We start from the raw sequence: 13345 nt of genomic DNA on the forward strand, positions 1-13345 counted from the left end.
ATACAATAAAATTTGTGAAGGTAGAATGCAATGCTGCACTTAAGTTTAGATAGAAGTGGTTTAAATGCAAAAATGATGATTCAGATGGCTAGCTTATTAAGCGTGTATGAAATGTGCCTGCTTCTTGGTTTATGCTCTTGTTTGTGCAGTTGTTGAAATTCTAAGTGCCTTAATAAATGCTACTTTCAAAACACTCTGAAAGTTGTACAATCAAGTGGAAAAATACAGTAAGTACATGCAAACTGTACTAACTCAGCAAGCCATCAAATGTAGTTTAATTATTATTATACCTACCCAAACCATTCTAGGCTGAAGGCTGGCATTCTTAATGAACTTTTAAAAATTAGGCTAGGGAGATACAGGAAATGTTTCTGATTCTTTGCAATGTTAGGAATAGACAATCTAGATTGTGAAATCTTTTTTTAAAGTAATCTTTTAGTACTTTGACTGGAATGGTTGTTGGTTGGGTTTTGGGTTTTTTTCCCCAGGGTGTCCTCCTTTCCAGAGGCATCCGCAAGGTCAACTTGGGAGGGGAAATGATAACACTGTATCACAATGCATCTCTTTTTTATCAGTGTGACATCACATACCAAAAAGAAGAGAATCAATTTTTTCAATTTTTTTGCCTATCTGTGGTATCCTAAGTCTTCTCCCAACAGCAGGGTTCAAAGGAATGTGACTTTTAAGTGTATGATTTTTAAAAAAAATAGCCAAAGTTCCCTAGAATAAACAGCCCTTGGACAAGTTTGATTACATACAATACTTAAAAGATCTAAATCTGTTCCATAACACTAAGAAACTACAGGAGTCCTCAACATACAAAAGTTCATTTAATGACCATTTGAAGTTATGACAGTATCAAAACAAGTGACTTATGACCATTTTTTACACTTACGACCATTAAAGCATCCCCATGGTCACGTGATTTATATTCAGATGCTTGACAACTGACTCACATTTATAATGTTTGCATATATGTATGTTACTAATCATTTTATAAAATACTTGGAAAAAGTAAAACTTTATTTCTATATTTTTCTCTGTGCAAAATAAAAACACAAAAGCATACATTTGTACCATATACTAATCACAACTTTTACTATGTTTATATCACATAAATTATTAACATTTAATACAATGCATTTTAAAAAAAAAGAGTGAAAATTTGAAACAAAAGTGGCATATTCAGTCCAAAGTCCTGCACTAGATGATAAAAGGCTTAGAGAAATATAGGGACCATTATGAAGCTGATCCAATTCAAGGTTTCAAACAAAAGATTTAATTTGTTATTTTCAAGGTAGGATTCCTCCATTATGATACTTTGCCTCTTAAAAATCAATGTATTAATTCCTAGACTGATAAGTAGGTGGGTGCTATACTTCCCAAGATAGATGGAAACAACCTTTATTGTTGCTCAATTACTTACCATTCATTATGATGCAAAATACATCATTTCACCATAACAGTCCATCAATAAGCTCCTGCCTACTATATCTAATCTAGCCACCATGGTCATATAGTTGGGTACCTCATGGTTCTATCTTGGGCCAATACTCTTCGATATCTGCATAAATGAGCTAGAAGAGGGGGCAGAAGACAAACTTATCAAATTTGCATATGACATCAATCTGGGGGGAATTGCTAATATTTTAGAAGATCAACTCGAGCGTTGGGCCCTATCCAACAAGGTGTAATTCAGTGGTGAGAAAAGGTAAGGTCCTGCACTTAGGCAGGAAAAACCAAATGCATAGGTACAAAAATAGCTGGTACCTGGTTTTAACAGCAGTAACTGAAAGAGATCTAAGAGTGGACCACCACTTAAGTATGAGTCAGCCATGTCCAGCAGCTGCCAAAAAAGCCAGTGCAGTCCTTCGCTGCATCAACAGAGAGAATAATCAAAATCATATAAAGTGATAGTCACTTTATACTGCACTAGTGAGGCCACACCTAAAACACTGCTTCCAGTATTGTTCACCATGATACAAAAAAGGCAACGAGACCCTACAAATTATGCAAAGTAGAGCAAGATGATAAAGAGTCTGGAGGCTAATTTGTCATGAACAGTTTAGGAAGCTAGGTATGCTAATGAAGAGGACTAGGGGTAACATGACAGCTGACTTCTAGTACTTGAGGGGCTGTTACACAAAAGAGGGGAACTTATTCTCAACAGCACCAGAGAGCAGAACAAGAAGTAATCTTAAATGCAGATCCAATCTAGAAGTAAGGAGAAATTTCCTGACTGAGAACAATTAATCAAGTAGCTTGCCTCCCAGAATTGGGGGTGTTCTATCCCTGGAGTTTTTCAAATACATTCTGACAATCATTTGACTGGGATGATATAATGAAACTCTTTCCACACTCCATGCATTTGTATGTTTTCTCCCCAGTATGAATCCTTTCATGGGAATTAAAGGAACTCAAGCCACTGAAACTTTTTCCACATTCCAGACACTGATAAAGTTTTTCCTGAGTGGATCTGCTTATGGGAAATCAAACGGCTGCTCCATCTGAAATTCTTTCCATGCTCTAAGCATTCGTACAGTTTTTCCCCAAGTGGATCCTTTTATGGGAAGTAAGGTTGCTGCTCATACTGAAGCTCTTTCCACATTCCACACATTTATATGGTTTTTCTCCCGTATGGATCCTTTTATGAGAATTCAGCGAACTACTCTGACTGAAGTTCTTTCCACACTCTAAGCATTTGTACAGTTTTTCCCCTGAGTGGATCCTTTTATGTGAAGTAAGGTTGCTACTCATACTGAAGCTCTTTCCACATTCCACACATTTATATGGTTTTTCTCCCGTATGGATCCTTTTATGAGAATTCAGCGAACTACTCTGACTGAAGTTCTTTCCACACTCTAAGCATTTGAACAATTTTTCCCCTGAGTGGATCCTTTTATGGGAAGTAAGAGAGCTGCTCATACTGAAGCTCTTTCCACATTCCACACATTTATATGGTTTTTCCCCTGTATGGATCCTTTTATGATAATTCAGCGAACTACTCTGACTAAAATTCTTTCCACACTCTAAGCATTTGTATGGTTTCTCTCCTGTGTGGATCCTTTTATGTGAAGTAAGAGCGCCACTCATGCTAAAGCTCTTCCCACATTCCATACATTTATACGGTTTTTCCCCTGAGTGGATTCTTTTATGGGAATTAAAGGAACTCAAGCCACTAAAGCTTTTCCCACATTCCAGACATTTATAGGGTTTCTCTCCTGTGTGGATCCTTTTATGAGAGGTAAGGTGATCACTCTTGCTGAAGTTCTTTCCACATTCCAGACATTTATATGGTTTCTCCCCTGAGTGGATCCTTTTATGAGAAGTAAAGGAACTCAGGCCCCTAAAGCTTTTTCCACATTCCAGACATTTGTATGGTTTCTCCCCTGAGTGAGTCCTTTTGTGGGAAGTAATATCACTACTGGTACTGAAGCTCTTGCCACACTCCGTACATTTATAAGGCTTCTCCCCTGTGTGTTTTCTCATATGGCAAGTAAGATTATCACTCTTACGGAAGCTCCTTCCACACTGCTCACATTTATATGGTTTCTCTCCTGTGTGAATCCTTTTATGAGAAATAAGAGAACTGTTCATACTGAAGCATTTTCCACATTTCATACATTTATATGGTTTCTCCCCTGAGTGGATCCTTTTATGAGAAGTAAAGGAACTCAGGCCCCTAAAGCTTTTTCCACATTCCAGACATTTGTATGGTTTCTCCCCTGAGTGAGTCCTTTTGTGGGAAGTAATATCACTACTGGTACTGAAGCTCTTGCCACACTCCGTACATTTATAAGGCTTCTCCCCTGTGTGTTTTCTCATATGGCAAGTAAGATTATCACTCTTACGGAAGCTCCTTCCACACTGCTCACATTTATATGGTTTCTCTCCTGTGTGGATCCTTTTATGGGAAATAAATGAACTCAGTCCCTTGAAGCTTTTTCCACACTCCATACATTTATATGGTTTCTCCCCTGTGTGGATGTTTTTATGAGAAGTTAGGTAACTGCTTTTACTAAAGGTCTTTCCACAATCCAGGCATTTATACGGTTTTTCTCCCGTGTGAATCCTTTTATGAGATGTGAGGTTACTGCTCATACTGAAACTTTTTCCACAATCCAAGCATTTATACGGTTTCTCCCCCGTGTGGATCCTTTTATGGGAAATAAGTGAACTACTAGTACTAAAGCTCTTTCCACATTCCAGGCATGCGTATGGTTTCTCTCCAGTGTGGGTCCTCTTGTGGGATGTAAGATTACTGCTCATACTGAAGCTCTTTCCACAGTCCAGGCATTTATATGGTTTCTCTCCTGAGTGAATCCTTTTATGGGAACTAAATGAACTCAAACCACTAAAGCTTTTTCCACATTCCAAGCATTTATATGGTTTTTCTCCTGAATGGATCCTCTTATGTGACATAAGGCGACAATTCCACCCAAAGCTTTTTCCACACTCGGTGCATTTATAAGGTTTTTCTCCAATATGGATATTTTGATGTAATGTATGAGGAAAGCTCCAGTCGCAACTTTCCCCGTATTCTGTACATTCATAATGCTTCTCTTTATTTTGAGTTTTGCAATATTCACACAAATTTGATTTATCTCTGAATATTTTGCCACACCTTGTACAAGTTTTTTCTTTCTCATCTTGGGTCAGAAAGATATGGATTTCTGCACATTGAGAAGTAGGGGATTTCTCCACCCAACTGCTGAACTGGCTTTCTTCTTTCATTTCTGGTCCCTGCTGATTTCCAAATTTCTCTTCCTCAGTTTTTATTTTGGCTCTTCTGGAAATCTCCACAGCTTGTTTTTTATCATCCTCATTCTCCTGTCCATCACCTGTTTTGGATATAAAACAGAAACATTGTATTGGGTTAACTTAATACACATACTGAGGGTGCCATCGGATTTCAAATCCATTTAGATGCATCTTTTATTTTCCCGCTGTTCTTCCATTATTATGGACCATGTGGTAGAATCATGAATAAGACACTACTTTACTGGAATTTCCCTGCTTTTTGTCATCAGTTATCCAGAATGTGAACTTTTCTTTGGCATCTAGGTAGTTGATGTACAATATTCTATAGTGTTCTTGTCCCTTGTGAATTCAATGTTAGCATGACACTTAGGAAAGCTATTATCACAGCTCTACAGCTCTTTATTAATCAATTCCATGGTAGTAATAGGCATTCTTGAAATTTGCCTTGATACAATAATGTACTACTAATAAAGGAGAATGTTTGTAGCTCGGGGTTGACATGAGGGGTCATTGGTGCTCTCTGAGCTTGCTTTTTTCTTGCAGACATCATGCAGGAAAAAAAGTTGTTCTTTGGTCCAAGTATGCAAGCTCAGAGAGCACCAAGGACCCCTCATGTCAACCCTGAGCTACAAATATTCTCCTTTATTAGTACCACATATGGGCAGCAAACACTTCAGACAACACGCAAATGGGAGCTTTTCTTCCTGCATGACATCTGCAAGAAAACAAGCAAGCTCAGAGAGCCCCAAGAACACAATGATGGACTGGATGAGGGAGAAGAAATCAAAGTTAAAGTAAGAGGAAGGTTCTGTTGATAAAGAAAAATCTGGATTTTAGAACTGAAGAGATCTGGGGAAAAGTTGCATTCTCTTTTAAAAAAGGAGCTACCTACCCAGCCTGGAAGCGCTCCTTCTTCCACATCTGTCTCTGGATCTGTAGGTAGCAGTGCAACCAAGAAAGTCTTATGGAAAATGGCAGGAGCATTTCGCTAAGTTGTCAAACGTTTTGAGAATTCAGCCAGAATCCAGCCTAATTTCTAGCAGTTTCATCCCTAGTAGTAGTGCTATTTTTCAAATCCCATCAGTTTAGAAATAAAAGAATAAAAGGAGCTCCCAAAGTAATATGCAAACCAATGGAGGCAACACTAGAAATCTAATGGGAGGGTGCTCTTTCCCTTTCTCTAAGGACACTATGCAGGTTTTAGCCCTCCCTGCCACAGGGAGGAACAATCAGTTAAAGATATTTTCTTCCACTGGAGAACAGAATAAATCAGCATTTGCTCTAAGAAGCAAATAAATTGGTTAGTTTGGATTTACTCTCCCCAGCTATCTGACCCTAGAACAGACAAGATCACTTACCCATGGAGGCTAGGTTCCCAGAAATTTCCATCATGATCTCTCTGTAAAGAGTTCTTTGGTCCAAGTCCAGCAGAGCCCACTCCTCCTTAGAGAAAAATACAGCTACCTCTTCAAAAGATATGGGATTCTGTAATAGAAAGGAAACATTCCCAATTAATGAACAGGTCCAGGAAGGATTTGCATGTATTCTTTTTAAAGAACAAACACTAGCAGCAGAGAGTTTGTTTTCTTGTTAATATGACCAGAAAGTACTGTTAAGTTCTCTGTCAGGTTTTTCAGGTCACACAGCCTGTTAGATGAAACAGGCTTGAGAGGAAACATTCTACTGTAAAAATTAGCTGCATCAATTTTTATTCATTCTTTGTATATCATGGTACCCCATCAAGTTCTCACAGTACTCTGGAAGGAAGAACTGTTTGGAAAACGCTGCTCTGTCTTACTGAATAAATGTTTCTGACTGCAGAATTCAGCAGCAAATCCAACATCTTATGGAAACAACTGGTGAGATAGGCCTTGGGCGCACCATTGATCATGGTTGGCATCCTTCCTGGAAAGTGGCTTACTCAACAAGGAGTTGGGAGATTCCTGTTTGACATTTTAATCTGTGGCTTATATCATCCCTTGGAGATGAACAGAATTCCTCATTCTGTGCCTAAATATTAAAAAGGAAGACGTCCTCATGAAGTGCCATCAAATAGGCTGTCATTAGATCACTGGAGCTGCGCCTGTTCTAAAAAAAATGGATTAAATTTGACAGTGGAAGAAATTCACTCTGGAAAAAAGGATTCAGATGGTTTTGGAGACAGTAGCATACATAGTGTTAGAATACAGAAGAAGGAAGGCATTCTTTTCCTACCTGAGTTTGAAGCTCAATAGCTGTTCCTGCTACACCATAAATCAGAGATGATTCTAAAGGTACCATCAAAGTTGCTCTGTTATCTGACAATAAGATAAAAGTTGAGGAAATACATATTTTAAAACTTAACAATACATTCTGGAGAATAGCAATAAATCTTAGCCACATACAGCAATGGAGTGCAACTAAATTTCCTAAAAGAAACTAGTTCAGAAAGTGCAAAGACCCAAAGAAACACAGCTTTACCTGCTGATATGCTCTGAGATGGAGTCTCCTGGCAGATCCTCCCAACAGGTTCCTTAAGGGGGCATGATGTATCCACCCATTTGGAGGGCTCCATGGTCATCTCCCTGTAAACCCCCTTAATCTGAAGCAGCAGCCAAGAGAGAGAGAAAAAGTGGAGAATGCATTACTATTGTTTATCCCCCAATTCCACTTTCCTTTAGAAAGACTAATTCTCACATGTCCTGAAAAATTGACAGATGGGAGACACCACACTAATCTTTCCAAAGTGGAAATCAAATTTTATCCATGGCAATAGCACCAGAAGGAAAACATTCATGAATTCAACAACACAGTTTTTCAGATCTTGACTCCGACTTTGCGACCTGCGGTGTGGGAGAGAGAGGGGATGGTTCCACACATGTAGTGAGCCCATGTGCTCACATGAGAAACTCCATTTGTGCTAGCGGTGGACAAATTGAGTTTCTTGAATGAGCAAGCACCTGCCACCTGCACAAATGGAGCTGCTTGCACGTGCTTGCCTGCTGTTTGTGCAGGCTAGTTCCGAACGGGCTACAACTCAGTACTGGGCTGTAGCTTTGGGGGTTGGGGACCCCTAGGGTTGTTGATAACTTCTTACCTGCAATTCTCTCTGCTTTTTTTCCTCTGCCTGGCTCAGGAGAAAACCTTCCGTAAGGGCCACCGCCTGGGAACAAGTCTCTGCTCCACACTCCCGAACCCAGCTCTCAATTCCTGGGGGTAGGATGGCCAGGAACTGCTTAAGGACCATCAGGTCCAGCATCTGAGCTTTTGTGTGCTTCTCCGGTTTCAGCCATTGACAGTAAATGTGGTGAAGTTGGCTGCAAACGTCTCTGGGCCCCTCAGCTTGGTAGCAAAACTCTCTGAACTGGAGATGCTGTATCAGCCAACTGGTAGTTTCTTCTTCCAAGACTTTGTAATTGGTTCTTTCCCAGGATTTCCCATTAGTCCCAACCAGGACAATGTGGGACCTTTCTTCTTCTTCCCCTGCTTTGTTGTGTGACACCATTTTTCTCTGTGCTGAAATGCTACTCCAATGAAATCGAAGGCTCTGTTAGATTTAGAAAGCAATGGTCATTTCTGGGAGAAAGACTACAACTTGAATCACTTTAAATGATGGGCTGTCTCCTCTCCAGAGAACATGAAACTTTGCCTGTAGTGGAAGAAAGGTAATATGCTTCCATAAAGCTTAGTGGAGAAAAAAAATTAAGTCAGAAAAAAAAGAAATATACAAACATCCACTTAGAATAATACTACAGGGGAATACAGAATCAGGGATCAATTAACATTGGGGTGCAGCTCCCCTTCCTCTTGTTCTCAAAGAAATTTGTCTTCATGCAGGTAGTCCTCGACTTACAACAGTTCATTTAGTGACTGTTCAAAGTTACAACAGCATTGGAAAAAGTGGCTTGTGACCATTTTTCACACTTATCACCATTGCAGTATCCCCATGGTCTTGTGATAAAAAATCAGATGCTTAGAAACTGATTCATGTTTATGACTGTTGCGGTGGCCTGTAGTAAAGTGATCCTCTTTCATAACTTTCTTAACAAGCAAAGTCAATGGGAAAGCCAGATTCGCTGAACAATTGTGTCACTAACTTAATAACTGCAGTGATCCACTTTGGTGGTACCAAAGGTCATAAAATGGGGTAAAATTCACTTAACAAATGTTTCACTTAGTAACCAAAATTTGGGACTCAATTCTGGTTGTAGGTTGAGAGCTACCTGTATTGAATAGAGTCACTGATCTTCAGGCTCTCTGGGATCCCTGCCACTCTCGAAGCTTCAGGCAATTCCCCAAGAGAAGATCCGCTGAATTTGCAAATATTTCACTCTTTAATCGAGAAGATGCTTTCCTGACTGAGCTCTCTCTGCACCTAATGTCAAAAACATCAGGTAGACCATAACGTACTACTAGATAAAGTAGAAGAATTGGGGTTAGACAGCATCACCACCAAATGGATTCGTAACTGGCTGACCAACCGCACTCAACGTGCAGTCCTCAACGGAGCTGCATCTACATGGAGGGAACTATGCAGTGGAGTATTCCAAGGCTCTGTTTTAGGCCTAGTACTCTTCAACATCTTCATCAATGATTTGGATGAGGGAATAAATGGGGAACTCATCAAATTTGGAGATAATACCAAGCTGGCAGGAATAGCCAACACTCCAGAAGACAGGCTTAAGATACAGAAGAAACTTGACAAACTTGAACATTGGGTACTATCTAATAAAATGAAATTCAATGGTGAAAAGAATAAGGTTCTACATTTAGGCAACAAAAAATGAAATGCACAGGTACAGTATAGGTAGTACCCTGCTCAATAGTAGTAACTAAGAGGGATCTTGGAGTCCTAGTGGACAACCATTTAAATATGAGCCAGCAGTGTGTAGCACTGTGCCAAAAAAGCCAACACAGTTCTAGGCTGCATAAACAGGGATAGAATCAAGATCACATGAAGTGTTAATACTACTTTATAATGCTTTGGTAAGGCCACACTTGGAATACTGCATTCAGTTTTGGTCACCACGATGTAGAAAAGATGTGGAGGACTCTAGAAAGAGTGCAGAGAAGAGCAACAAAGATGATTAGGGGACTAGAGACTAAAACATGAAGAACGGTTGCAGGAATGGTATGTCTAGTTTAATAGAAAGAAGGACGTGGGGATACATGATAGCAGTGTTCCAATATGTCAGGGGTTGCCACAAAGAAGAGGGAGTCAAACTATTCTCCAAGGCACCTGAGGGTAGAACAAGAAGCGATGGGTAGAAACTAATCAAGGAGTGAAGCAACTCACAACTGAGGATAAATTTCCTGACAGAACGGTTAATCAGTGGAACAGCTTGCCTCCAGAAGTTGTGAATGCCCCAACACTGGAAGTCTTTAAGAAGATGTTGGATAACCATTTGTCTGAAATGGTATAGGGTTTCCTGCCTAGGCAGGAGGTTGGACTAGAAGACCTCCAAGGTTCCTTCCAACTCTGCTGTTGTATTGTATCTTATCGTATTGTATTGTATCATCAAAAAAGCATAACAAAGAATGTTCTTACTGTGTCAACTCTGAAAGCTCAAGACTTCCCAAGAACTGCTGATACAGTTCTACAAATGAATTATTGAGTCTGTCATTTGCACTGTATGGTTTGGCACAGCAACCAAACAAGACAGACACAGACTTCAACAGATAATTAGTACTGCAGAAAAAAATAATTGCAACCAGCCTGCCTCCCACTGAGGACCTGTATACTGCATGAGCCAGAAAGAGGGCTGTGAAAATATCTACAGATCCCTTACATCCTGGACATAAACTGTTTCAGCTTCTTCCCTCAAGACGATGGAGATTGCAGGTCAAAACAACCAGACACAAAGACAGTTTCCCCCCAATTCCATCACTCTGCTAAACAGCTAATTCCCACAACACTGTTTGATGCCCTAGGATGTCAAACCAGCTATTATCCTTCTCATCTTTTCTATTACTTATTTCCTTAGCTCTTTAGGAGATTATAATTATCTTGTTTGAATTTTATGATTTATGTTGTTTGTCTTTATTTGGTATCCCATTGTGATTTATGTTTTTTGCTTATTTAGAATCCGATGACTATCATGAAGTGTTACAGCTTATGATTTACGATGATTGTATCTTCTGATGATCATCATGATTTATCACTTGTTGCTTTTATGTATGCTGAGAGCTTATGGGCCAGAGACAAATTCTTTGTATGTCCAATCACACTTGACCAATAAAAATTTCTATTTAGAACAGATTCTTTGAGTAGGAGCACCAGCAAGTTCTCCAGCACCTAGAGAGGAAACAGGAAAGGGGGAGCAGTCCCAGGCTGGTTCAGAAACTGGAAAAGAACCAACTTTTAAAAGAAGCAACTGGACTTTCTGGTTTTTCTTTGAAGATGTTTTGCTTCTCATCCAAGACGCTTCTTCAGCTGACAAAAGAAACATCTCCAAAGAAAAACCAGAAAGTCCAATTGCCTCTTGAATAAGCATCTTTGGGACAACCATGACCTGGATGATCCCCAAGGAGCCGAGTAGGGAAAGGGTTCGTAAATCTCACAGGTTTGTCTGGACTGTGCCCATGGTTCACAATTGCGCAGGAATTGCTGGCAAAGAATCCCGTGGAGCAGAGGCAAACCAAGTTCCACTTCGGCAGTTTGCTCTCCTGCATCTCCTTGCCCCACATGCCAACCACCATTGCCTGTTGATGTTGATATAGAATAGAATAGAATAGAATAGAATAGAATTCTTTATTGGCCAAGTGTGATTGGACACACAAGGAATTTGTCTTTGGTGCATATGCTTTCAATGTACATATGGAGAATAAAATACATTCATCAAGAATCATAAGATATAACACTTCATGATAGTCATAGGTTACTAATCTATCAAATTATATTAGGAAACAAATAAAAACAATATAAATTGAAAGATGCAAGCAACATGGTTATAGTAATAAGTTGGAAGAGATAGATACTAGTTAAGGAGGAGAAGAATAGTAATAAGCAAATTATTTGACTGTTTGACAGCAGCAGCAGTGGCCTCTCCCCCTCCCCCTCTTCCACAGCCGTATCGTAAGTCTGCAGGCAATGGCTTTCCATCTTAAAAACACATCTGCAAGGAAAGACCAAAGGAACGGAGTAAACCTTGAATGGGAGTGCAAGTTCCACGCTTTCTCCCCTCCAATTTGGAAGAAGAATCTTGAAGACGGTTCGGGCTCCTCGCAGTCAGTGAAGACGCCACCGGGGCTTGCTAAGCAGGGGAAACGCAGCCTTCCACCCGGGCTCCCCTTTCCGTGAAGACTACCGCCACCATAGCCTTGTTTCCTGGTTCAAGGCGAGAGTGCTTGTCCCTTTAAGGATTCGACTCCTGCAAGATGCAAACGATCTTTCGTGTATTTTCAGCCGAAGAAGCTAATTAAGGTGTTTGCAAAGACGCGCCATCTGGCGGATCCTGCAGGCGATGTCCAAAGGAGGGACTGGTGAAAGGGGAGGGTGGATTGAAGGAAGGGAAGCTGCAGATGCTGAGCGATGACAGGAGGCGAGAGGTGGGACAGACGTTTCAATCAGAACAGAGCTGGAATGTACCTAGTAGGTCTTCTAGTCCAACCCCCTTATCAAGTTGAAGAACCTATTCCATTTTCAGACAGTCTTTTCTTTAAAACCTCCAGTGATAAACGTCTTCAAAGAAAAACCAGTTGCCTCTTGAAAAAAGCACCTTTGGGACAACCATGACCTGGGTTGACAGAATCTCCAACCTCCAGTGATGAAGCACCTACAACTTCTGAAGGCAACTTCTGAAGATGTTCAAGGGATGCCTTAAGCAGCTTTCCTAGTCCATGGTGGATTTTTGGAGATCATCTCCTGTCCTCCCACATCTCCTTTAAAGAAAACCAGGTCCGGTGGCAGGATAAAAGTTTGATGAGAGCAGCTCTTTTATATGGAAAGCTGATTCTGGACCTGTAAATGTGTCAGAATCCTGTTGTTTTTTCCAATAGTTAAACAAATGGCCCATTGCAATTTTCTATTCTTTAAAAAAAATATGCTTTTGAGTCAGTATTTTACTTTAAATCAGTTACTTTAGGTGACTGATACATCCCTGCAGTTTTCTTGGCAATGTTTCAGAAGTGGTTTGCCATTCCTGCTTTCCAAGGGCTGAGAGAGAATGAAGAGAAAGTTACCCAGCTGCCTTTCATGTCTTAAGGCAGGACTAGAGCTCACAGTCTTCTGGTTTCTAGCCTGGTGCCTTAACTACTACACTCAACTGGCTCTCCTAATCTGATCTACCATATTTTTCAGAGTATAAGGCGCATCTTTTTCCTCCCTAAAATTGGGTGAAAATTCAGATGTCTCTTTCTTTTTATGATCTTCTAGGGGCAAGAAGACATGGATTTTTGCACATTGCAGTGTTGATTTTTCTACACTGTTGTTGAATTGGTTTTCCTTAGGCCTTTTTGGTCCCCATGGATTTTCAAAGAACCTTCCTTTAATTTTATTCTTGACTGTTTGCAATTTTTCAGCTGCTGGCTTATCATCCTCAAATGTCGGTTCATCACCTGCTTGAGATTTTAAAAAAAGGATGAGATGATTTAGGCAAAAAGTGAG

General features: G+C 40.1%; 1 protein-coding gene across 1 annotated transcript; it reads right to left on the reverse strand.

Annotated features, from left to right (window-relative positions):
• Positions 1-1015: 1015 nt before the first annotated feature.
• LOC116503771 (zinc finger protein 493-like) lies at positions 1016-8852 on the reverse strand. Its single transcript, XM_032210387.1, is given in 7 exon segments — positions 1016-2458; positions 2460-2553; positions 2556-4841; positions 6120-6246; positions 6976-7058; positions 7222-7342; positions 7838-8852. Coding segments are annotated over 7 exon segments (3291 nt in total). The 5' UTR covers positions 8246-8852; the 3' UTR covers positions 1016-2286.
• Positions 8853-13345: the final 4493 nt, after the last annotated feature.

Source organism: Thamnophis elegans, chromosome 2 (genome assembly GCF_009769535.1).
Source record: "Thamnophis elegans isolate rThaEle1 chromosome 2, rThaEle1.pri, whole genome shotgun sequence".
NCBI classification, from domain to species: Eukaryota; Metazoa; Chordata; class Lepidosauria; order Squamata; family Colubridae; genus Thamnophis; species Thamnophis elegans.